This window comes from Pteropus vampyrus, unplaced genomic scaffold (assembly GCF_000151845.1).
Source record: "Pteropus vampyrus isolate Shadow unplaced genomic scaffold, Pvam_2.0 Scaffold134, whole genome shotgun sequence".
Classification (NCBI taxonomy): domain Eukaryota; kingdom Metazoa; phylum Chordata; class Mammalia; order Chiroptera; family Pteropodidae; genus Pteropus; species Pteropus vampyrus.
In genome coordinates this window covers 3,633,571-3,660,570 of record NW_011888915.1, presented here as the reverse complement: position 1 = coordinate 3,660,570, position 27,000 = coordinate 3,633,571, and the positions used below count along the sequence as shown (strand labels likewise).

Genomic DNA, 27,000 nt, shown 5'->3' with positions numbered 1-27,000 from the left:
GGCCTCAGCTGAACAACAAACATCCTTAGACTTTCTTGCTAAAACAATTTTAGATAATAGAATTGCTTTAGATTACTTGTCAGTGGAACAAGGAGGAGTCTGTGCCATAGCAAATACCTCATGCTGTCCCTGGATCGATACCTCTGGCATTATAGCAAATATAGGAAATTAACAGACAATCCACTTGGCTAAAGCAGGTTGATGCCCTTTCAGGTACATTCTTCGATTTATTTGATACCAGCTGGTTTGGCTGATGGGGGCTCTGGCTAAGGAGTGTACTTAAGTCTCTTGGTATCGTCCTCCCAGTGCTCATCATCGTGGTCTCCCTAGGATGCTATGTTCTCTCAAAGGTCTTAAATGCATTTTTGCAGCCATCAGTAGTACCTTAGATGGTCTCACTGCACTTGGAGGAACAGAATCAAGATGAACAATGAGATGAAACAGCAAATAGTTCACAGATCTGACATCATACTCTATGAGTGTCAAAGTGAGACAAGAACACCTTAACTGTGATGATGACTGAGAGTGGAGCTAATACCAAAGTTGGGGGTAGGGGCGGGGGATGTGTTAAATTAATTAAACAAAGAGGCCATTAAACTGATGTGGCTCTAACACGATGGCGAGCTACCCAAATCTAGAAGTTTTGATTTTGGCAAACCCAAAGCTAAGCCTGTAGATGCCTCATGCTTATGAAATCAAAATGCCAAGGGCAACCAGTCACGAAGAGCCAACTCGCTTTCAATTATAGCCAATCAGTAACTTCCTGACTTTGCTTCTGCCTTGTCTCTATATAAGTCTCTCCCCAAGCTTCTGCTGGTGGAGCACTCTTAAACACTTCCAGTTGGCGCTACCCAATTCAAATTGATTTTTTCTCAAGCAAGTTCTTAAACTTAAAAAAAAAAAAAATTATCTCCTTAAGAGAAATTATTGGGTTGAAAGGAATGAATTTTTTATGTATTCTTTCCCCTTGATTATCAAAGTGAGATAAACTTATCGCAGCCCGAGTCTTCTAACCAGGGGCAACCAATGTTAATGTTTTTACATCATTTCTTCTGATTTATGCAGTTATTTTCCTTCTTAGTAAGGCTCAAGGATATGAACATTTTTGAGGTTTTTGATAATACTACCAAAATTGCTTTCAATTGATCAATTTTATCCTCCTTCTGGCAGTGTATAAGTTGTGACTATTCCAAAAACACTAACATCTAAAAATTATCAAATAAACATGATTATTTCAAAACCTCTAGTGATTTCGGTCTGACTCCCTCAAAGTCTACTCGTGATCATGGGAAAGGGCATAAAAATTATAGAACATGTGTTACTTCGGAAAACTCATTGCCAGCTTTTGATTTCTTCACATAATTAAATAATTGTTTTTGAATAGTGAAGATTCCATTCAAGTCAATTGTATTGATAATTCTAACTTAATTGTAACAACAATTTTCAAGGTGACATAAGCATGATTGTGCAAAATGCATCAGTGCATAGGCTCTGGTTGATGTCTACCCTTCTGAAAGGTTATTTTTGTTAATGGTGTTCATTTCTTGGGCAGTTGAAAATGCCAATTTTACATTAGCTATAGAAGTCAGCTCACTGGTCCTTCCAGATGAAGATAGGCTATTGGTCATTTATTAATACCTGTTTCCGGTGATGAATAGAAAGAAATATTCTCCAGTTAGGGCTTCCCAATCTTTTTTACAGCATGGCACACATAGAACACAGTGATACTTGTTTCATACACTGGAGTAAATGCAGTTGGCTGATGTAGTCAGACATGACCACCTAGAAGCCTGGGGTCTCACCAAGCTGTCCTGAGGGATCCATGTTTCAGACTCCTGTAAACCATTCATGGTACATGGAGGCCAGCTCTGCATCCCAGGGAACCTAGAGGAACGACTCTTCTGATGTTATGAAGAGTGTTTCTTTCTTTTTAAAAAATGCCGTGTGTGTGTATTTAACCTAGTGCATTAATTACACAGCTGCCTTATAACTGTGAACCCCTTCCTCAGTAGAAATGTAGATGTTTCTCTTGACAACTTTCTTGACACCTTCACTATTCTCCACAAAATATGTTTAACTCCTATTCCAAAAGTTTTATTGATTTGATTTCTCTCACCTGGAAGTCATTGATTCGACAGTTATTAACTGACTTCTATTAGGTACCAGGCACTTTTATAAACATTGGAGGTAGACAAATAGTAAAGACAGCTTCTGACTCTGTGGTGTTCACAGTTTAGTGGAGGGGAACACAGGAATAGTATGAGAAAACAAGAGCACCTAATAGCGGTAGGTCCACAGTTCCGTGGCCTTCTCCCAGTGTCAAACTTCCACTCCTCCTCCAAGTCACACCTCAGATGTCACTGATGCTGTGACATTTGAGGTGTGACTTGGAGGAGGAGTGGAAGTTTGACATTTCAATCCAGGAACAGAGTACTGGATAAGAGACAGAAACCTGTGGTTTTGATAAAACCGGTTAGCTCGTTGGTGTGCCTGGAACACCGATCTCAGGCAGCGCCTAGAAGAGTGACAGAGGACGAGGCTGGACAGGAAGGTACGGTTAGATTTTGAGGAACTTTGCCTGCTGCATGGAAGTGTTCGGACTTCTTATGCAGGAGATTGACATTCGCAAACCTGTGTTTCCGGAAGTCGCTGCGGCATCAGTGTGGAGAGTGGACTTGTGGGTGGGTGGGGAAGTCATTACGAGGCTGCTGCAACTGTGAACACAGAAGTGATGAGGTGGCGGGGGAGGGGATGAAAGAAGGCAGTGGTGATAGAATCCCTAGGAATGGTCGCAGGAGTATGAGAGAAGTCAGTCTGGGCAACTGAGTAAATGACGATGTCATTAACAAAGCCAGGGACAAAGCTTAATCTCCACATTCCGGTTCCTCAAATCTAACCCATTGTTGAAGAGGCACTTTCCTTAAAAGCCTTTTTCTTCCATCCTTGTCCTCATAGGGACCATTCTTTTCCGGAATAGCTATGCTGAGAGTCAGCAGTGGACAGTTTGCTCCCTAAGCAGGAGGCTATTATTTCATATGTCTTTGGTCTGTTTCCTAAACTAGATTGTAGGACTGTCATTCTCAAGCCCCAAATCTCACACTTCTCTCGGTCACCACAGTGGCTATCTCACAGTGGGCATTTGGGCACTGTCTACATACAATAGGCTGTGTGGCCTAGAGCGGTGCTTGCAAATGAATCTTAATTATAAAATAGATATAAATGGAACTGCTTGGTTAATGCAAGGAATCCTTACATGGAGACCTGTGGCTTCCTGCCTAGGACTCCTTGAGACATGATTTAAAAAGTTTTGGCTTAGTGGACTGGTCATGGGGTTTGGAGTCAGAACTGAGTTCGAATCCCTGTTCTGTCACTTACGTAGCTGTGTTAAAGTAAATAAATAAGGAAACTGCTCTGAGCCTCACTTTCCCCTCTGTAAATCAGAGATACTAATACTTTTATTGTAGGGTGATTGTGAGGATGACGTAAGATAATGCATGTAAAAATCTCTGATACATATTAAATGCTTATTAGATCATAGCCGTTGGTAAGAATAACTAGACATTTGCTAACTGACTGAGTAACTGATCATTATTGAACTGGTACTTGTTCAGTCTAAATAAACCTACTCAACTTAGGTTAGGAAAAGCCAGGGTTGAGGTGAAGTTCTGGGTGAATTTGGGATTCAGGGGGCACCCAACCTTGTCTTATGCTCCCTCTACTTCATAAACCCATAACTGCCTGCTTTCGTGTGAGAGTCTATCAATATTTAATGTGCAGGTGTCAGTTGCTGTAAATTGAGCATCTCCCAGCAGCGACTTGAATTAATTATATGCAGGAGGAGAGAAAATAAAGTGCCTTTTTCTCAGAGCTACAAGTTTCACTGGCTACACTGAAGCCTGGAAACCACAGGGGACATTTCTGCTCATGGAGGACCCTGAGAAGAAGCTGAACCAGAAGAGTGACAGCAAACCCCGGAAAGTACGATTTAAAATCTCTTCCTCCTACAGCGGCCGAGTGTTGAAGCAGGTCTTTGAGGATGGGCAGGAGTTAGAATCGCCAAAGGAGGAATACCCTCACAGTTTTCTCCAAGAGTCCCTTGAACCAATGGATGGTGTTTATGGGTCTGGGGAAGCCCCCAAACCCCAACCATACTTCCCTAAGCTGACTGCTCAAAGGATCAGCGTGTTTAGAGAGGGCAGTGCATACACTTTGGCGGGCAGCCAGCCTCTTTTCAACGATTACAAGGCAAATGACCATAAGGTTGGTATTGTATATGGTGTATAAGCTCTAAGGACTAAAGTGTGTTTAGAGAAATACCTAAATGTTTCAAATTTATATCATGCTCATGCTACAGTACCAACCAGGGTTGAGGGTGCACCCAATGGGAAGTCGCCCTTAGGATATTTCTGAGACAAGAATAACATGCTGTTGATTACTTATTATAAAGTGCAATAAGCATAGATAGTATTCACATTCCAGCCAGGGTAAGAAATTGTAATTGGGTCTTTGCCTGGGTTGTCTCAGTAAGTAAATTAAATAGATGTGCAGTGGTTTTCAGGCCACCAGACTCTGCCATTTTAGAAAATTAGGCAACAGTGGGTTGTCTTATTTCCTGAGAGAGCTGAGCGTTTGAAGGTGCTCATTTTACTCCAGGCAATTATTCAGCTTGTGGTTTATCCAGGTCTTTTTTTTCCCCCTATCTCCCTCTTGCTGCCTGATTTTTAAAAATGTCTGTTGTTTGTTTGTTTGTTTGTTTTTTCTATTGCTTATTAGCATAAATCTGAGTAGGCAGAGTCCTGGGGAGAGAGGGTGAAAAGCAAATCAACCAGAGGAAATGTTACAAATGGAAGAAGTTTGAGCTAATAGCTCAGTTGAAACATGTATTTTATTTGTGGATTTCAATTATGTTCCCCAGTACCTTGGATAATCAAAAGCCTATACATGATTTTTTTTTTTTTTTTAAGTTAGAAGAGCATGGAAAAATAATCATTTCCAAAATGTAATAGGAGATATGTATATGCTTTCTGCCAGTGGAACTTATGAAGGCCTTATTTTAAAGATGAAATACAATTACATAATGCACCAGGTTATTAATGAATAGCACAGCAGGATTTGTTCTCATCTTTAAAGTGTGAAATTCAGATAATTACTCTAATTATTTTTATTGGTAGTTTCCTTTGGAAACAGATAATATATATCTATAGCAGACAAATGTATTGGCCTTGCTAGCATTGATAAAAGTATAATTATGGGCATGTCCACATTTATCAAAGACAATGCTAATTGTGGAGTTTTTTTTGTTTTGTTTTGTTTTGTTTTGGTATTGAGAGGGCTAGAATGAATAGGATAGCCCCTCGTGTTAGCGGAATGACTTATGCATTACAAAGCAATGTCACATACTATTATGTCTTCACCACAACCATGAGGAGAAAGGTAAAGTGTGATCATTCCAATTTTGCAGATGAGGAAAATTGAACACTGAATTGTGAAGGGACTCACTCAATATTATAGGGTCACTAGATGCAGAGTCAGAATAAGAACTTCAGTCTTCTGATTCCCCATGTTTTTGCCCTATGGAATGCTCCTTTTTAGAAAATAAGATCATTAATAATAACGATCTTAAATGTTGATGATAATAATAATAGTTACCATTTAGCGAGTGCTTATTATGCTCTAGGTACTTAGCTATGTCTTGTACGTATAGTATTTCTTTTTACCTAAATCTTATTTGTAGGTTTAGAATTTACAAAGTTGTAGTTTATACAGTACTCTGTACAAGGCCACAGTAGAAAATATTGGACTGCTTGACCTTCATAAGTCACATGTCAAACTTGGCATTTTTGTAAATGTATGATTAGGCATGGATTTATAAAACCAGATTTATAAAACTGAGTCTCAGGGCAGCATGGCACAGTTGGTTTAAACACAGTGCCCTAGAGGCCATGTCCAGGATTAAATTCCTGCGTGGTTTAGTTTTCCTTGTTTTCTTTGTTGCCTGACCAAATGCTATAGCCCAGCCTAGCCAGCCTCTGAGTATGAGAGTGGTCAAGATGGATTCATGCAGCTCCACCCACCGAAACAGGTTGTCAATGTGGGATTTCTGAAAAATAAGGAAATGAGAGGTGGGAAGTCATGATTTTTCATGAATCCCATTGTAAAATAACCCCTAGTAAATATTGGTGAATATTGGTAGAATAGTGAATCCCATTGTAAAATAACCCCTAGTAAATATTGGTTATGAGGTAATTTGGGTAGCAGTTAAGCATCATAATTAAAGTTGAGGCAATTTGAGTAACAGGTAAGCATAATAATTAAAAATAAAGGCTCTGAACTTGAACAGATATTTGTATATCTGTGATCAAAGAAGCTTTATTCACAATTGCCCAATGGTGAAAACAACCTAAATGTCCATCAGTAGATAAATGTAATATACACAGACAATGGAATATTATTCAGCCTTGAAGAGGAAGGAAATTCTGACATATGCTATGAATGAAACCTGAAGACATATGCTACGTGAAATAAGCCAGTCACAAAAAGACAATTGTATGATTCCACTTATATGAGGTACCTAGAGTAGTCAGTCAGATTTTAGAGACAAAAAGTAGAATGGTGGTTGCCAGGGGCTTAGGGAGGGGAGAAGCGACAGTTATTGTTTAATGGGTACAGAGTTTCAGTTTGGGAATAAGAAAAAGTTCTGGAGATGGATGGTGGTCATGGTTACACAGCAGTGTGAGTATACCTAATGCCGCTGGACTGTACACTTAGAAATGGTTAAAATAGTAAATTTTATGTTATGTATATTTTACCACATTAAAAAAAATTTTTTTTTCCTAAAAAGCAAAGGCTTTGATGTCAGTTAAACCTGGGCTTGATGTCCATTCTACCCACTTACTGTGTGAGCTTGGGCAAGGTCCTTAATGTTGCAGAGCTGCGGTGTTATAATCTGGGATATGAGAGTAATAAAAGCACCTGCTCACGGAGATGGCTGTGGTGATTAGAAAGAGGTGATACATAAGAAGCTCTTAGCAATCATTGTGCCTGGCACATTGCGTATGCTCAGTAAATGTTACCTACCATTGGATAATGACTGGATTCTTATGGAAGAAATATTAAGTCTTTTTAAGATTTTATGTGATGGATAGAGAAAGTGGTTATAAACAATCAGATATTTTAAGGAATGGAAAATGACTGATGTTTATAAAGTACATTAAAAAAATGGAAGGGAAAGGAAGGGAAGTAATATTTACTGAACACCCGCTTTGTACATATGTAATTTCATCTTCACAATAATTCTATGAGAAGGAATCTTACAAATTGGAAAACGGAAGTTCATAGGGGTTAAATAATTCGCACTTCTCACACAACTGTCAAATAACATTTGAATAAAATTTAAACTCAGGTCTGCCTGCCTCCAAAGCCTGTCGAGTTTCTAGTACCCAGTAAGGAGATTCTGCATTTAAACACAGAAGTGGAAAGGTTTCGTGGTGACTGAATTGCAATCTTGGCACGCTGCCACTGACATCAGAGTATTTATAACATAGGTTACCATCCCGGCACTGTGGAAGGAGACAAAGAATTCCTGGCTCCATCCCAGCCCTCTGTACTGTCAGAGTGGGTGTTCCTCACAGGTGATTGCATGGAACCAGATAATGTGAACTTTAGTTACACCTGGAGAGCTTGCTTAGCCACAAGGAAGAACTTGGCTGTTGGGGTGACTGAAACTTAAACACACCGTAAGGGTGATTTAGGACCATCCATCTTTGGAATACATTAAAAGTAAATTTACTCTTTCGAGTGTTTCAGATGTTGACCAGCTTAGAGGCAGGAGGTTGAACCAGATAACTGTAGACTTTTTTTTTAAGTACATTGAGAATTTTGCCTTGAAAACCAGCTGAAGATGCAAAACAAAAACAAAACCCTCCCTAGTTACTGAACCTCTTCAGCTATTACTGGAAGTGGAAATAGAACCTTCCAAAAGTGCCACCATCTTTATCTTCTGATGTTCAGAAACCGATAGTCCAGAGTGTGAAACAGGAACCCGGTGTGCATCAAACAATGGGAAATGGAAGCTGCCACATGATCCCTAGAAGAGAGAGAGGGAAAACAGGGCCAGGTAGGAAGCTTGTGGCCTCATAAATAATTATTGAAAACTCTGTGGATGTTTCAAGGAAGAGGATCTGAATCTTGAAGTCCTGCTCAAACCAAGCTGTGACTGAATACATGAGAGCTTTAGATATGAGACTGCTTAAATGTAGTATGTAAATAGATTTGGCAAGGTATTTCAGGCAGAGGCATTTAGTTGTGTAGCACGATTGTGCATGCACTACTAAAAACAGTTTTTAATAACAACAGTGGTAACAATGCCCACTGTTTGCGTGGTATCTTCGGCTTTTGCAAACCGTTTTATATATTCTTCACAGTACTTCCACCCCTAGAAGATGATATAATTAGCCTCAGGGATGAGAGTCAAAATATTTAACCACAGGGATATTGCTCAGTCAGCCCAGAAGCCATCAGAGTGTTGGGGCAGCAGCCTGACACTGGGGGTCCTAAGCCTTAATTCCTATGTTACTGTTTTTTGGGATGTTAGGGGCTCCCTGAAGAGACGCTGGAATAACAGGAGGGCTCTCAGGAGTTTCAGGACAGCACCTATTTGCCACCTGGTGTAGAAATATTTTATGTTTTAATGACTAGTTAGTCTATGGTGGTGCCTAACAGCTAGATGTCAGACCATTTGCGGGTGAGCAACCTGAGGCCAAATGACTCTCCTGCGTCTCACAATTGGTGAACAGTAAAATTGGGATCCAGTGTAATTTCCTTGCAGGTTATCCTAGCTCTGGGAAGAAATACGTGTTCATAGTTAAGTAATCTCTAAGCGTTTACCACCATGCTTCTCTGCTGCTTTGTAGCATTGTCCAAATTATTCCTCAGTGAATGAGGGAACACGTGAGAAATCCATGCAAGAGACATAAGCTATTAATAATGATGCTATAGAAGTACATTTATTGACATAAAAAGAATTTATATTATACAAATAATAAAAAATGTTATGACAGCATATACACATATAAATTAATATATATATATATATATAAATAAATACAATGATCTTATGTTTTGGGGGGAAAGTGCTTGTGAATATTTCAGTGTAGGTGTTAAGGATATGAATTTTAGAGTGAGATAGACCTGGGTTTGAATTCCTTCCACAGACCCTAGGAACTCTATAACCTTGGGAGACACCTCACCCCACTGAGACTTGGTCTCTTTGTCTGTAGACAATGGGGAAATCATAGCATCAGGGGGAAGTGAGGTAATGTTTGTAAAATGCTTAGCATGATGCTTGACACAATAATAATAATGCTCAATGAATTGTATCTACTACTATTTATTCATAGAAAAAACTTTGGAGAGCTGTTTATTTTAAAAAGAGCATTTCTGCATGTTTATTAAGCATGCATTGTGCCTGGCTGCATCAGCTGTTGTGCTGTGTGGCAGAATAGACACTTTGGACCCTACTCTGCAGTCTTACACTCTAGTTACATGACTAGTTCATCTTCATTCGGTTACCACCAACAGGAAGAAGGAAGATGGTTGTCATGGTTTTCAGAGAAAGCAAACAAACCAGGGAATGAACTGTAGCTTTGTGGTCTGATGGCATCACAAGTGCCAGGCGGTAGAAGATCCCTCTCTCCAATTCCTTGGGATGTTGAACAGGTAGGTGATTGCTGGTGGAGGTTCCATGCTCATTCTCCATTTCTCTAGTCCCCACCTATTATAGATTTTGGAAAGATAATCATCTATACTAATAACCTGAAAATCATTCGAACCCCAATGGACAAGAGAGACTTCATGAGGAAAATTCTCCAGAAGGAAGAGGAAGCCGAGGAAGAGTCTCTGATGAGCAAAGAAGAAATCTATGGAGACAGTGACCAGAATGACAGGCCTTTGCCAGAGACTGACAGCACGTTCCCCCACAACCAGTACCCACAGGTGTGTCACGGCCATTTGCTGTCCTATTCAGAGCTGGCCCTACTGCGGTGGTCTTCAGGTTGTTTTGATTGGGCACTACTTAAGTAAAAACTTTTGTACATGACGACTTAAAGGTGTCTGAATACTAAAGATGTTAAGGAATTTTAAGTTTATTATATTTTAATGGTGCATTGTTAGCAAATAATAGTTATCAAGTCCATATTTCAAACACTTCTAATGACTTCTTTTGAGGTCTAATTAGGTAGCTGTTGTTTTCACTTTGCAATGTGGCTTGGCTTAGAACGTCTTGCTGTAGAGATAGCAAAAATCAGCTCTGTTATTTTCTTATGGGTTTGCTTCTGCTTCTATTATTGGTGTTATCCTCACTCAACCCACAGTTTCCTTGGAGAAATCTTATAAAACTGAGAGGCTTTAGATTTTATAAAATTAGTTCAGTTAAAACTAAGCAATGTAATTTGTAAATCCACTAGACCAGGCACAATAATCTGCAGTATTTTGCAGTACGCTGAAAATGAAAAAATGATCCAAGACACTGTTGTCACTTTACATCACGCTTATTCCAGGGTCCCTGGGGTACATTTTTCTAGTGACTGCCTGTCTTAGAGGGTGCCAGTGCCAACTAGTTTATTAAAAATTAGTATAACAATTTCTTTTGAAAATATTATTAAAGCTTTTTTTTTTCTTTTGCCTTTTTTAGGTAAAAATATAGTTTGAATACTTTTGTCCTCACACCTCACAGAGGTGTGCACTCCCCACCTTGGAAACCATTGCTCAGACATGCTCGGATGAGGGGGAAGAGTGATGATATTCATTACTTCACAGTGCAAGGTTGGGGAAATGCAATTTTGATGAATTTAAGCTGAGAGAGTAAAAGCTTGGATAGCAGCAGAAATGAATTTTCTCTTTAGATTCCATCTTTTGGGACTTGAAGCTTTCTGTGGGACTCACTCTCACCTCCTAAAAGTTGATGTAACAAAATGGGCCCAGGGCTTCATTGCACTTGAGGGATGTCCCCACCCTGGGAGAGTTTAGGGGACAGGAACGAGGTCATGACCAGACTCCAGCAAAGGCTCCTGTTAAAGTTCTGCTCACAGCCACTTATGTCTCTTTCCAACCTGATCTCACACTTGATAATATATTTTTAAAATGCAGATTTGATCGTGTCACCCCTTCATCACCTTTTTCCCCCATCCAAAACTTTCAATGGCCTCTCATCACTTGGTATAAAGCCCAAACTCCTCACTTGTTCTGGAAAGCACTATGTAGCCTGGCCACTCTTGGCCTCTTCAGCCTCATCTCTTCTTATATGTCTGTCTTCATTCTCTCTACCCCAGACACACTGCCCTTCTAGCCACCCCTCCAATCTTTGTTCTTTCCTGCCAGAGGCAGTTTCTCTGTGCCTGGGATGTTCTGCAGATTCCCCACCATCTGGCCCTCAGCCCCTGCGATCTCAGTGGAGATAGCATTTCCTCAGAGGGGCCTCCCCTGGCGTCCAGGAGGCTCAAATCCCCAAGAAAGGGCCCCTCAGGGCACCTGACATTTGTCCTCACAGTTGCAATCTTACATTTATTTGTGTAATTATTTGGTTAATGTTTGTTCTCACCTTCTAGGATTTGATCTCCATGAGGGTGGGGACCATGTTTATGTTGGGTGTAACATAGTAGTTTAATCTCCTCCCCCACAATAGAGCCTGGCACATAATCGCACCCAGTAAATATTAGTTAAGTGTTTGTGCAAAGAATATTGGAATTTGGGACCCACGTACCAGCTGATAAGAAGTATTCTGCCTCTACCTTTTCTTGCCTTCTATATAGCCCTATTCAGAACCTAGCATACCAGCAGGCTGACAACTAAACAATGTGATCCAAAGCATTCTGTTCCCACTTTAAAATTCATTAATTCTATTATTTTTCATACCATATTGTAGTTGGTAGGAGCATATATTTTTAGAAGAGGGCCCGAAATGGTAAAATACGGGTCACATTGCGGCCCTGAATGAAAAAGCAACACTAGGCCTGATATGACAATTACCTTTAAATTCAATTTGGAGAGATTCATGTTTTTTAGCTGTGATACCATAAACCAGGATGGAGGCATGCAGCAGAAAATTGCTGTGAAAGGTCATACTTTACTTGCCTGTCCTTTAAACTCTGTTTTAAATTGCTATTTGTTTGCCCAATCCCTCATGCAGTAAATGCCCAGACAAGTTTATTCTTAAAAAAAGAAGGGTCAAAGGACACCAAAGAGTCCCTTCTGACCAAGAGACTCTTGTGTTGTACAGAACAGAGAAACAGTGGGGACTTTGATGAAAGAGCAGGGCAAGGCTAAAAGCCAGGCCGTGCTGAAGCTATCTATTAACTATAAAAGAGAAGGAAGAAGATAATAGAATTGAGCCACAGTGAAACATGGAAGGGGAAAATTCTGGCCCTGTGTTCAGTGGACTCAAGACCATAAATCATCTGGCCTTCTTTATGCTTTATATGATCTTGCTTTTGAAATAATAGTAATAATAATAATAGCTGCGATTTATGAGGGCCTGTGGTAGCCAGATACCATGCCCAATGCTCTCCATGCAGTAGTCTACTTCATTCTCACAAAGATTCTGTGAGGTAGGTATTATTAGTAATCTCATTCTGTAGCTGAGAAACTAAGGCTCCGAGAAGTTAAGTAACTTGCCAGAGGTCATCGGAGATAAGAGTCAAGCCTAGGTCCATCTGACTACCAACCTCATAATCTTAACCATGCAGCCTCCAAATGGTTCCTGGTTACTATCTTCAGGGCTCCACAAGCCTTGAGTCTGCAAGGAAAGCAGAGACCCCTCCTTGGCCATGGATCTAGTAAGAGGTGGTTTGGGGAGGTTTGTTGGTTCTAGAACCTAAGCCTGCTTTACAGCTATGTTCTAGGTCCTCTTACTAAATATTTTCTGATAGTAATTTTTAAAAAATGAGAATGGAAAGCAGAAGCTTATATCCTGCATGCCTTGTATAGAGTAGAGGCTCAGGAAATACTTGATTTAATGAATCGTTAATTAATTAAATGAGCACAGTGAGGGCGAGTGGTTGGAGAAGCTTAGTAACCCAAGGGGAGATTGGAAACTCCAATGAAACCTCTAATAATGCATCAGATACAATGTGAGTGATCTGTTCTTTCTCAACAGCAGGCTCACCAGGTCATTTTATTAATCTTTCAATATCTGACTCGGCGTTCTATACAAAATAATTTTTGAATCACATATATAGAATTATGGTAGGATTTAACTGTACTTCCTTTGATAACATTGACTTAAACCATTAAAATCTCACTGGGATCAAGTATAAAACATAAAACATGTGGATTTGGCAGAAAAATAGACTGTGGTAATTTGCTTTCAGAATATTTTGGCAAATATATTTATTTCGAATACTTTAAGGGAAGAAAAATTTCTCCATTGTTAATATAGTAAAACATGGCAACAATCAATAAAATATTAACAAAAGGGTACACAGACATTATTTAGGTTTTTGTCAGTTGGATAATCACTTCCATTTCCTAAATCTAGAATAAATAAAATCTAATGCCTTCTTAAATACTTCGCAGCATGATGGAGCTATTTTCAGAACTATTTTATGCCTCCCTTTTCAGAGATTATTTTTATTATTAGGTTATGTAAGAAAGCTGTGTTAGCTGGGTGGAGGTACCCAGTGGACTCCAGGTGTCTTGGTAGTTCCTAGAATTTAAGATCGAGAAGGGTTCTCAAACATCATTGTTTGTTTATTCAGCAAATACATGAACAACAAATATTGTGCTTGGCACTGGATGTCCAGGAAGTGATGGTGAAAGGGACTAGCTCAGAGAGCTTTCTATCTAGTCAGCAGGAGCTTTCAGTAGAGTGGGACTCCTGGTCCAGAGTGTGGGTGGGCAAAGCTTCCCAGAGGAAATGCTGCTAAGCTGACATCTGAATATAAGGAGGAAGTGGCTGGGTTGCAGGTAGGGAAAGGTACCTGGAGACCAGCTGGAGTGAGACCTAAGGACAAGAGCCTGATGAAAGAAGTAATGAAAAATTTAAATCAGTTGAGGAGATTGGGTTTTAATCTGAAGTTTATCTGTAAGGCAAGTGTTCATTAAAAGGTTTCTTAAGTGCTGTGTGGCAATCACAATTGCACCCAACTTAATGAAATTGGCATCAGTGGGGAGAACAGCCACAAGACCGGAGGCAGGATCCACACTGAATTCATGCCACAGTTGGTGGGTGTCTGGACTAGGATTGTGGTTGTGGGGTGGAAAAAACTTGATAGATTTGGGAGATGTTTAGAAGGGGAAATGGACAAGATTTGGTGCTGGATCCACCTGGTATAGATCTCATATCTCTATTTATTGGAAGGTTCATGGGCTATGCATGGTCTTTGCACAGTAGTGCAAAGATTGCCGATTTCCTTGAGATGTCTTAGGGGAAGAACACAACAGCAGACAAGGGAGCATTTTCTGGAGGTTAAGAGTTGAGGACTGGACACTTACTAACAAGGCTTAGAAGTCAACTAACTCCTATGGAGAACCCATAATATTCCAGATAATATATTAAAGTATTTTCATACACTCTCTCATCTAATAGTCCAGCTACTCGGAGAAGTAAGCATTATCACGCCCATTTCACAGGTAAAGAAATGGGGACTTAGAGGTTAAGGGAACTGTCCAAGGTGCGTAGTTGATGTCAGAGACAGGCCTCAGTCCCAGGCTTCCGACTCCAGAGCAGAGCTCTTAATCTCGAGGCCTTATCACAGTTCTCAAAAGAACAAAGATTAAGTATTGCAAGAGTTCAGAGCTAAGTTTTGAAGGATTGTAACATTGGCTCATTCATCCACTCAGTCTCTAAGGCACACAAAACAATCTTTCTTGAGTGCCTACTTTGGACAACTACAATGAGGGGCTGTGCACACTTTGATTGTGAGCGTGAACTCTGGTGCTCAGCCACCTTGTTTCAAAACCTGTCTCTTCCTCTTCCAAGCTGTGACCAATAGTGAATAACTGAACTCCTTGGTGTCACATTTTCCCATCTGTAATAAGGAGATGATAATCCTTATGCCGTCTCACTGAGATGTTGTGGGGATTAGATGGACTGATATAGAGAAAGCTCTTAGAACAGCACCTGGCACCTACCACCATGCTACAAGCGTTCAATGTTAATATTTGGCAATGAGGATAATGAAGTCCTTGCCATTATGGAGCATACAGTAATAATGTATCGGATGGCAACAAAGACAGTGAAGAACATAAATTCACAGAATGCAAGGCCTGGTGGCAGGGGATGCTGTCCTAGAGATGTCCATCAGGGAAAACCTCTCTGGTAAAATTGCTGCAATTATTCCATGCCTCTGGCCAATTTCTTCATTGACATTTGTGGGAGGCAGTTTCCTCTTATTCTGCCCCAGCCTTTGCGGCAGCCCAGTGCTATCGTGACCTGCATGTGAACAACAGACTTGAACTGCTGCTGTAACTAAACCCTGACCCATCTCTTGCAGGAAGGGGAGCTTCCAGAGGACAACTGCTTTCACTGCCGAGGGTCGGGCAGTGCCACCTGTTCTCTGTGCCACGGCAGCAAGTTCTCGATGCTGGCCAACAGATTTAAGGAGTCCTACCGGGCCCTGCGGTGCCCTGCCTGCAATGAGAATGGCCTGCAGCCTTGCCAGATTTGCAATCAATAGCCCGTGGCTTTATATGTCCACTTTTACTGCATCCTCCCTAAAGTGATTTCTAATAAACTGCCCCTTCCTCCTTTTCCCTTTCTCACAAAGAAGCCACGGTGGCTGCAATCACTTCCACCACTGGCAAAACTCAATTACCCGATGACATTTCGTGAGGCTAGTAACATCTCCATGTGGGTCTAAGTGGCAGAGGCATTTTCGAATTAGAGTCGGCTCTGAAACGGGTTCTGAAATAATCCTCCCAAGAACGTGTGCGTGTATCCCCCTTGGCTTTGCTCAGCTATCTCCTTGCACTAGCAAACAAATAAATGTACACTTCAGGCAGGAGGTCAAAGTCATTTTCTGGTTGGGAGTTATTTGGCAAACTTATGCCGTGAGAAAGGATTGAAAAAGGCAGGTTTCTGATGAACCGAATTCCTGTTTCTTAAAATGCATTTCAAATCGTCATTGGTCAAATCGAATTTTCGATTACGCAGAAGAGGAAAGGGATGCCCAATGCCCGAACGCACCGGCAGGCCACTGGACACCGAACAGCGTGTATGTGCTTCGTGCTGAAGACAGGCCAGCTGAGGAGGCCTTTCTTTCAAAGTCCCAAGTTTCCTGTGTGATGTGTTTGGGTGATATCTATGTGGGCAATGAGCAGTGCTCCTTCTTAGGATGAGATAAGACATTTCTGCACGCCTCTAAACTGCTAAGGATGTGAGCCAAGTCAAAGCTATGATAAATTTGGTGCTTCAGTATTTGTGTGTGATATGACTTCGTTCAGTCCCTGAATTATTACCAAATAAATAAATCAACTTTAAGTCTGAGATATAGCTATGATCTCTTCATAAAAGACTGTGGATATTTTCTAGATATCTATAGGAAACCTAACAGAAAAACTAACCAAGGATGATTTTTAGCAATAATCTCTCTACTGTCAGTGACTACACATATTGAGGACAGTTCTTTCCTCTTAAAGTTGGTTATAAAATTAGAAAAATACTTTTGTTAATGAACTTTTGTAGCTCTTACACCCACTCCTTTTGAGAATAACACTGTAAAATCTGTTATCGAGATGCCTTGCTTTTCTATGATAATTATTTTGATTTTCATAATTTAATTTTTTTCGAGATTTGTTTGTTAGTCTATAATATTCAGCTATTAAAATAACTCACCAGTGGAATGCTTTTCAGCAATATAAACACTTCTAATAAAAAGATTAAAATATTTTCGAAGCCATAATTTTGCCTGTCTTCGCTTAGCCAGAACGGTAGAACTATCACTACCAACTTTCTTTCTTCTGTGCTTAGGTCCTGACTCTGTTTCTGTTTTCTCACGGCTGTTGACTCTTCTGTCTTTCTAGATTACTAGAGGTGGGAATGATGCCGAGAGACCACTGTGTGTATTCTTCTGCTTCTTCACCAGAACACTCAGTGACACATACTGTTTGAGCCCTGCATGCAGAACCTGCAGGATCATGTTGCTAGGTGCTTGATGTGCAGCATCACCCAGACGCACACCACCCCTTTGGTGTCTCGTGGCACTTACAGTTTCAGTGGAGGAGACAGATATGTAAACAGATAACTACAACATCGTGTGACAAGTTCTGGGATGGGGCAAGTACAGGGAGTGTTTGAAGCACATAGAAGGGACACCTAACGTAGCCTGAGTGGGGTTAGAAGAGGAAGAGGTGTAAGCAATGTTTCTTTTCCTTCCCTTCCCCCAGGCTCTTAAGAGCCTTTAATACTTTTCATCCCATGATAAATACATTTACTAATGATTACCTTTATTTATTCAGTTAACAAGTATTTATTGAGCACTGGGGCTATATCAATAGACAAAACAGACAAAATCCTGGCCCCCATGGAGCTTATGTTTTGGTGGTGGGATATTGGTGACATATATATTTAGAGACAAGTAAAAATACATGATATAGAATAAAAACATATGATAACACTGTATATGATATACAGTTTTGATATATGATATAATGTATAATGTGTTAGAAAAGGATAAATGCTTTGATGAAAAATAAAACAATAAGGGGGATTGGGAGTTGGGAGGAGTTGCAGTTTTAAATTCATATTTTGGGAGGTGCCATTTAGAAGGTGTCCTTTTTTATAATTTTAATTTAATTTTTATTTTTTTTAAATATATTTAAATTAGTTTCAAGTATACAGTACATTGGTTAGACATCTATAATGTTCACAAAATGATCCCCCCAGTTGCTCCCTCCCTCCCTGGCCTTCCACCTAGCCCTCATATTAATGCTAACTGCATTCCCTCTGCCGTGTTCCCCATCCCTGTGCCCAGCTATCAACTGCTAATTTGTACTTCTTTAAGCCTTCACCCCATTCTCACAGCCCCGCAACCCTCCTTCCCTCTGTCTGTCACCAAATTGTCCACTGTATTTGTGAGTCTGTTTTTGATTAGTTGTTTTTTTTTTGTTCCTTAGATTCCGCATATAAGTGAAATCATATAGTATTTATCTTTCTTGTCTGACTTATTTCACTCAGCATAATAACCTCTAGGTCCATCCATGTCATTCCAAATGGTAGAATTTCATTTTTTTTTAATGGCTGAGTAATATTCTATTGTATATATGAACCATAATTTCTATGGAAAACAGTATGGAGGTTTCTCAAAAAATTAAAAATGGATATATACCTTTTGACCCAGCAATTGCACTTCTGGGTATTTATCCGAAGAAAACCAAAACAGTAATTCGTAAAGATCTATGCACTACAATATTCATGACAGCACACTTTACAATAGCCAAGATATGGAAGCAACCTAAATGCCCATCAACAGAAGATGTCCTTTAAATAAAGGCCTAAAAGAGATGAGGGAGTGAGTTGTAAAAGTGTCTGGGGTAAGATTATCCCCTGCAGAGGGAACAGCAAGTGCTAGACCCGTAGGAAGGAGGGCCTGGCGTGTTTGAAGAGTAGCAAAGAAGCCAGTGTGGTTGGAGCACAGTGAGTGAGAAGACATGTGGCAGAGAAGGAGGTCAGAAAGCAGGTGCGTAAGTTTTGGGACGAGACAGTGCCGTCCTTGGAAGTCATTGGAAGAACTTGGGTTTTACTGTGTGTGAGGTGCTGCTCTGGATGGGGTCTGTTTTCTGTCAACCCCACACCCTCTTCTGCCATACCCTCCTCTTACTGCTGGAGCAGGGGACTTACAAACTACATTTCCCAGACTCCCTTGCCTGCTGGCTTCCTGTTAGGTTCTACCACTGGGAGGGACTGGCAAGACTTGAAGATGGGGAAAAGGAAGAGCCTTCCTTTTTTTTTTTTTTTTTCTGGATGAAGATCCTGGCAGCCTTTCCCACATGGCAGCTGCATTAGCAGTTACAGCAGCTGGGAATGCTGGCTCAGGCAGCTCGGTTCCAACAGCAGTCACTTCAGTGGCTCTGATTGTAGGTTCCATGTAACACCATTTTCCCTTGTGTTCCTGCAGCCCAAGAGTGGTAGTGGCTTCCTGCAGTGACTAATCCTTGTAATCAACTCCCTATAATATATATTCTCTCTTTGAAATATAGAGTGGTTTCTGATTTCTCGATTGGATGCCAACTGATACAACTGTTTCGAGCAGAGGAGAGTCACGATCTGATTTGTGTTTTCACAAGCCATTCTGGCTGCTGTGTCGAGAGAAGACACTCTGCAAAGGAAGTGGGAGCCCGGTTAGGAGACCACTGCAGAAATCCTGGTGACAGCGAATGGTGGCCTGGGCCAGTGTGGTACCAGTGGAAGTGGTAAAAGTCACATTGTGGATCTGTTTCGAAGGTAGAGCCATAGGTTCTGCTTACTGTCTTTTACCCAGAAATATTTCTTCTGATCTACTGTATCCAAAACATGTGAGTTCTTTACGTACTAGTGGAGATAAGTTTGCACTAAAATACCCACTTCCTGATTGTGAACTGAAAAACATTGTCAGTGGTTTGGGCAGTATCGGGGTAAGGTTATGGCAAGGTTGGCCAACTGGTACTCCTAAGACTATAAGAATTCCATCGGAGCTGGAAACATATGAAAGTTCAAAAACATCCTAGTGATGCTGTGATTAAAACAATGGTATGTTTTGAAAGTTCAAAAAAATTTTAAATGAATATGTGTTTTCAAAAGACATCTGTCCATTCATTTATTGATCGAGCAGTTTTTCCACTGGGTATCTACTATGTTCCAGGCATTTGTACTAGGTCCTCAGGATACAAAGATGGAAATTAACTTGGTCTTTATCATTAATGAGGTTGTAATCTTGGGCCTCCAGGCAGCATAATAGATGAATCTGGCCTTACAACTGTGGAGGACACTATTGCTGCCCTTTGCTGCTTACTCCAGTGACTCTCAGTTCCTCCGCTTGGTCAGGTGACTTGGGCCAGCTGTCAGAGTTGTATCTCAGAATTTGTTTATTCATTTATTTTAACAAGTATGTATCAGCTGTACTGTGTGCAGGACACTGTTCCAAGCACTTTACACTTACTAACTCCTAAATTGTTCTAACAGTTAATTCAATTGATTGATCATCTCTTGCTCCAACACATGCTGTTCCTTTCCATGTCACATTCACCCAGACTATAAACATACAGGTCCTTTCTGTGATCTTCACAAAGATCTGGCCTGACTATACCTTTGTGAAAGTAATGTTACCGGAGAGTGGGGATCGTCTCCCAGCACATTGTCCAGGTTCTTGATGTCTCGAACAAAGATTTGAGCAAGACACTGAAATACAGTAGAAATGAAAAGTTTTATTAGAAAGGAAAGTACACTTCCAGAAGTGGAAGCAGACCTGTGCAAGAGAAGCGTGGCTCAAAAGGCCTGGTAACAAAGCCTTTGGTGTTTTTATCCCTTTTTGCTGTGGGTGGTTACTTTTCTTAGAGGGGTGGGCTTCCTTGATTGACAACTAAGATTGACAGGACTCAGTGATTCATCATTTTGCTTTCTGCACATGTTTTTTTTTCCCAGAATTCAGTCTGTTATAATGATATCAATGAACTTCGAGGCATATGTATCATATTATAATGATGGTATAATGAGACTCAGGTGAGTTGAAGGTCGTTGGGGTCTTCACTGCGCAAGTGCGAGTGACTGGCTTAAACTGAAACCTAATTCTCTGCCTACTGTTTTCTTTGTGTGAGTTAAAAAAAATGCTTTTTGGCTTGCTTAATTGTAGGCAGATTAGGGTGGACCCCTTCTAGGATAGGATGACCTCAGTGTCTTTGCAGGCAGATCTGAAACCCCCTAACTAGCTCTCCTACCTAGCTCTTTTCTAAGAGCTATGAACCCCTTATTATTGGTATGGATGTTGAGGGACGGGAGGTCTCTTCTTCCGTATTCTTCCGTATCTGCTTCCTGCTGAGAATGGCCGTAGTCTCTGCCTACAGGGGTTTCATGGAGCTCTTTCCCTTTCTGCCTCAGTCAGGGTGGGGTCTTGGTTTTCCTGCCGCCGAAGTGCCACCTCAGTCCCTAGACAAGGAAAAGATACAAACCCATTATTTAAATCATATATCTATTTCTATTATTGATTTGCCTATTGAGTAAAGGAAAATAGGCTTGGTTAATATATTTTTTAAAGAGTAAAATAAAAAGACCTTTGTCCTAAAGTCCCCTCCCCTCGCAGACTCTCAGGGCCCTGTGTCACTTAACACCATTTCTGCTTAACAATGAGCTGATGACCCTTATCGATAGCCAGAGGATCTGAGTACCCAGGGCAATTATCAGGATTTGAGGGAGAGGGCCTTCTTCCATAGGAAGGAAGGAAGAAAATGTAACTAGATCTACTAAAAAGATAACTCTGCCACAAATGTCCCATTTCATTTCCTGCTAAAAGATTAAGAATTTTACAAGTGATGTCCCGTCTCAGTAATAAACCGTACTGGACATGGGGGAGATACCTAGAAGGCTGATATTGTATTATAGTAATGAGACAACTTAGCAAGACTTCTTTTGCTGACTGTCCTGGCCATTTATAACCATGCTGCTTTTTTTTTTTTCCTTCTGCCTTTCCATTCCAGTTTACCTTCAATTCTCTTCACTCTGGTAGACAGAATAACCCATCTTTATGGCTCCTGTTCCCTAGTGGGGCTTAGCTTCGAGGCTTATCTATTCCTTCACACACAAAGATTTGCAGGGCCAGAAGCTTCCCTTTAACAGACCCTACCCTTCTCGGAAGACCTTTGTAGTTTGAAATGGCTGTATCTTCCCCTCCCTGCCTGCCTAGGGGAGTCTGTGGGATGAGGAGGGCAGAGTCCAAACACTTAAACCTTTGCTCCTAGAACAACTTTATACTTCTTTCTGTTTTTATTTTGGCCTCCAGGTAAGATACATTTTGAAGAGGGAGTTGCACATTTAATTTTTGAAATCTACATTAAGCATTAACTTTGTGATCCATAATTTACCTTTCCAAATTAAACTGGCCAAAGACATCTATTAAGCTTAAGTTTGTAGGAAAGATAATGTTCTTATTCTGTCTTCCACAGATATGAAATGCTCTGATAATATATTCATTTATATCAGTGCCAGTGACATTTTAAAAAATTTCTGTGGTTCACTAGAGCTTAATCTGAGTGAATTTTATGAAGGTAAATTTGAAAGAAATGTTCTCAGTTGTTTTTTATCGCCCGTCCTCATTAGTTGCATCTCCTCATTTTCTAATTAAATGCAGTAATTATAGAGAGTTCACATTCATGAAATTATGTGAGAGAAGTGGAGTTATGTTAGTGTCAGAATTATGGTATATAATTACTGCCTGTGTTAAGGAACATGTAAAACCTAGAGAAGAAAAGACCTAGAACCACAATACAGTAGAGCTTCCTCATTGTTTGGGGGTGGGACATTTAAATCTGGCCTTGACAAAGCTAGTCACTGTTTATCTCTTTTAACACTATGACTGGCCTCTTCCTGCAGTCAGTACTCTTAGTATCACTTTTATCCAGCTCCCAAGTACTTCTTCCCTTATTGATGATTATTTCTCAGAAGATTGGGGTCATTAATTCACACTAAGATGTGAATGGCTAATATGCATTGACCATGTCTGCTTTTTAGGTTCGAAATGTTATATTTTTGAAGGTCTTCTATGGGTCAGGCCATGTGCAAGACACAAGAAGCCAGAAGATGAAATAGACATAGTACCTTCTCTCAGGGACGTTATAGTCTCACAGGGAACCAGAGATTTAAATGAATGTTAGCAAAATAAAATAATACCATGTACCATGGGAAGGGAAGAGAGTGGAGAGTGGTTAACTCTCCTTTAATTGTTGGTCTCCTTTGTTCAGCTGTGAGCTCCTAAGGGCATGAAGTGTGCCTCATCTGTCATTGTATCCTTAGCACCACAGTGCTTGGTGCATAGAAGATATTCATTAAGTATTGGTGATTTGGTGTTCTCATAGACATGACATTTGGTCGCATACACAGGGCCCTCAGTGTATTGTCATATGAGCGAATGCCTTGGGAAAATTTCACAGGTAGACAGCTTTTAAAATGACTCACAGTCACCCCCACCTCCTGGTATTCCTGCCTTTGTGCCCTTCCCTTGGTGTGAACTGGACTTAGTAGCTTGCTTCTAATAATAGGATATAGCGAAAATGATGGGATGTCACCCCTGAAATTACGTTATAAAAGATTATGACTCTCTGGCCTTCCTCGCTGGCTCACCTGCCATGTTGTGCGCTACCCTATGGAGAGGTTGACCTGGCAAAGAACTGAGAGGGTGGCTTCCGGCCAGCAGCCAGGGAAGAATGCTGAGGCCTTCAGTCCAGCAACCCACTAGGAGCTGAGTCCTGCCAACAACCATGTGAGTGAGCTTGGAAAGCGCCCCTTCCCTAGTTGACCCTGAGAGGTAAGCATGGCTGACATTTTAATCACAGCCTGTGAGCGACCTGGAGCCAGAGCCACTCAGCTAAGTTCTGTCCAGATCTCTGACTTGTGGGTTGATGAACAGTGAGATAATAAATGTTTTAAGCCAGGAAGTTTGGGGACCATTTATTGCACAGGGGTAGATAACTAACACAAGGTAAAATAATCTTCTGTCTAGGGCCTTATTGATAGATCTTTTTATGTCCAAAAGGTTTTACCATGGAGAGGAATATTAAAAATCATTAATTCTTTGTTTAATTCTCAATTTATTAAGCTCATGAATCTAATATTCACAACTGAAAACCAATTTTCTAGGGGCCTTTAAACATTGATTACAAATTTAATAAGCATATCATTTTAAACAACTGCAGTTATATATTTAGAATGCTTGACCATTTAAAATACTTCAAAATGTTAATTCATAAACATATAAAACAAAGGTTACAGAATTTATTGCTGTCGTTTCACTTAAATCTACTTGAAAGCATCAATATCATGGGTTTAATGCCTTTCTTATTTCTGTTCTTGTTTTTCTATGCTTGTTTTGATATACCTTCAGGGTTTCAGTATTATGATTTTTATTCCCCTCCTTGGGTCACAAAATTCTTTGCAGATCCCAAAGAAAAGATCAGCTTATCAGAACAGCCTAGATTGCGGGACTTGGTTTATTGACTGATTAATTCTTGGTCAGATTTGTTTTGTTTCTCCCAAGGTGATTCTAACCTGAACCACCTTTTTATAGTTAGCTTTTCTATAGTTAAATGCTACCTGTTATGTCAGTGAGACTATTTGAGGCCTTATCTTATGCTTAAAGTTTAATTTTGCAAACTAATATCTATCTCTGAAATTGTTTTCTTACATTATCACTTGGCCATTGTTATATAACTGATTATCCTGTCATAATCAAATATCGATTTGGCCTTTTAGCATTAAAAACTTGCATCTCCTGTATTAGTTGAGATTTAATCTCCTAGGAGTTGAGAGATTGAGTCTGTGTAGTTATCATTCCTTTGTAGGTCATCTGGCTAAACAGTATATTGGCAAACACTGTGCAACCCTCTGTCTGGGTGGTTATTCTGGTTCTTTGCATTAACTTTTGCTGGGACTATTTGGCTTACAGTGTCCAATGTTTATTCTCCTTAAACAGATAAAAATAGGCATATGACTGTGTTTATAAACATACAAGATTAAAAGAAGAACTGTCAAACCCTCCTAAGTTTTAAAATAAAAAAATAAACATGATCTATTATATTCATCATTTTCTACTACATTGATCTTGGGCAGACTTCTTACTATTCTATTTTAAGTCATTTTGAATTCATGACCTTTCATAAGACTCATCTTGTCCTGTAGACCATGATGATGATGGTGGTGATTATGATGGCAATAGTGGTTTTGATGCTCAAATTGTAAGTCTATCATAAGAGACATAGCATCTTTTTTTTTTTTTTTTAATGGGTAAGACTAAACTACAGTGTCTAGGGATGCACACCTGGGTGATAAAACCATAAAGAATACATTATAGAGAAAGTCATTATTATAAAATGATAGGCAGAAAGGGAAGGGGGTGTGATGAGAATGACACTTATGCAAAGAACCTAGGAGATGGGTGGCAAAGTGCTGGTTTTTTGACCTGGGCATACATTTGGGGGTGTGTGTGTGTGTGTGTGTGTGTGTGTGTGTGTGTGTGTGTGCGCGCGTGTGTGCGCGCACGCACACGCGCATCGGTGATCTGTGCTTTACTTTTACAATAAAATTTTACTTTAAAAATTGTCACCATCAGTAAGTGGGGGCCTTTTATGTTGACTCCTTTGTCCTTCGTACACTGCCCCTAACATTCTTGAAAACATTCTTGCTTTTTGGCAACGATAGGATGTTGGAGAAATGTTCTAATTTTTTTAAATTTCCTAAATCATGGAATTAGCTATTTTCCAAGAAATTCTGTTTCCTTTTGATAGGAAATAATAATTCTAAAGACCAAGAACTAGACTTTGGGAGTGCACCTGAGAATATGTGGTGAGAAGAATACATTGATGTTGCTGCTAGATCAGAACTGAAAACATGTTTATTATGGTTATTATTTCACACTGATATTTCCAATTTACTATACTGCTATTCTATACTTTGTATAAGGTTTTATCAACTATAAGCCTTTTTCCTGAAACTGATAATCTTTTTGATATGATGAAACTCCTAGAGGGAGCCAAGATGTGCCTTATAACACGTTTTCCACTTTGGTAGAGAAATTTTCAAATTTCTGTCATTCCCATAGTTCATATATTTTTTGCATATTTGCCAAATTCATAATTTTATACTGCCTATATTATTTTCTTAATATTTTTGTTTAATCGACATTAAGTTGACCTCTTAAAGATTAGATTTATAGTAAGCAAAGATATATGTAGAATCATAAGGTTTCGTTAACTGGCCATATATTTTTCCATTATCCTTTAAGATGGCTACAGCAGTGTTGGAATTTGAGGAGACTCAATAAATGTCATTTTCCCTCACCCAAGTTTAGCACTACCTGAAAGATACCCAAAATTCAGGAAAATTAAGTTCAAAATTCCTAATAAAAGCTGCACTGGATGTTGCTTAGGTGCTGGACCATTATGGGCTTCCTAAGGCTTGGACAGACACATCTACCTGCGGGCCTTTTCTGCAGTGTGGCCTCATTTACCTCTCAGCCCAGGATAGCTCGGAAATTGGCCTCCCTGAAGGATCCGATTCACAAGGGGTTGCGGGGGAAAGACTAAGCTACCATACTTAGTTTTTCCTCCAAACTGACCCACTAGGCAGGAGTGAGGAAGGGAGAAGTGAGGGGCCAGGAACTAATTATCCATTAAACTAATGGATATTTCTGTAAATAAAACACAAAGGGCAAATAACTACTAAAAATAGATGTTTGTCTATGTCTCAAGGCAAAGCATCTGAGCACATCTTTTGGGAAATCCTGCTGTAGTGAACAGTGTTATGGTAAAGTCTTGTGAAGTTCACCTCGTCCAATATTGCCTGAGTACCTCTTCTACATCTCAGTTTATTTGTTATATTTGGAGGAACAGATTTCACGGAGAAGAGTCTGTCTGAATCCAAATCAGAGTGACTCATGTTGACAATATACCACATAAACCATCTTGGCCATTTTTCAGACACTTTTGTTTGATAAACTGTCACTGCGAAGTCATAATCAAATGGTTCTAGCCCTTCTTATGCCACAGAGTGTTATTTTACCCTTACCATTTATAAAATGACAATACTAAGGCAAAGTGTCATGAATTTTCATTCTTTATTTCCTTAATTGAGCCAGGTATCCCATTAAAATATTTTGATGTGGTAGCTTCCTGTGATCAGACTCCAGAGAATGTCAATGCTAACAAAGTTGAGACACCTGTCTAACTCCCCCTTCCTTTTATAAAGATGATGAAGTGAAGATAATGGACTTGTCCGAGGTCATAACCCCAGAATTGGAGTTTCCTAATTCTCAGCTCATTTATTTTTTT

The 27,000-nt window shown here is 40.0% G+C and overlaps 1 protein-coding gene across 1 annotated transcript; it reads left to right on the top strand.

Annotated features, from left to right (window-relative positions):
* The first annotated feature begins 3,845 nt into the window (after positions 1 to 3,845).
* On the top strand, positions 3,846 to 15,956 carry GRXCR2 (glutaredoxin and cysteine rich domain containing 2). The gene is made up of 3 exons (XM_011367471.2): positions 3,846 to 4,260; positions 9,766 to 9,993; positions 15,489 to 15,956. Exons 1-3 carry the CDS (start codon positions 3,925 to 3,927, stop codon positions 15,669 to 15,671), a joined length of 747 nt encoding a protein of 248 aa, XP_011365773.1. The 5' UTR covers positions 3,846 to 3,924; the 3' UTR covers positions 15,672 to 15,956.
* The last annotated feature ends 11,044 nt before the right edge of the window (positions 15,957 to 27,000 follow it).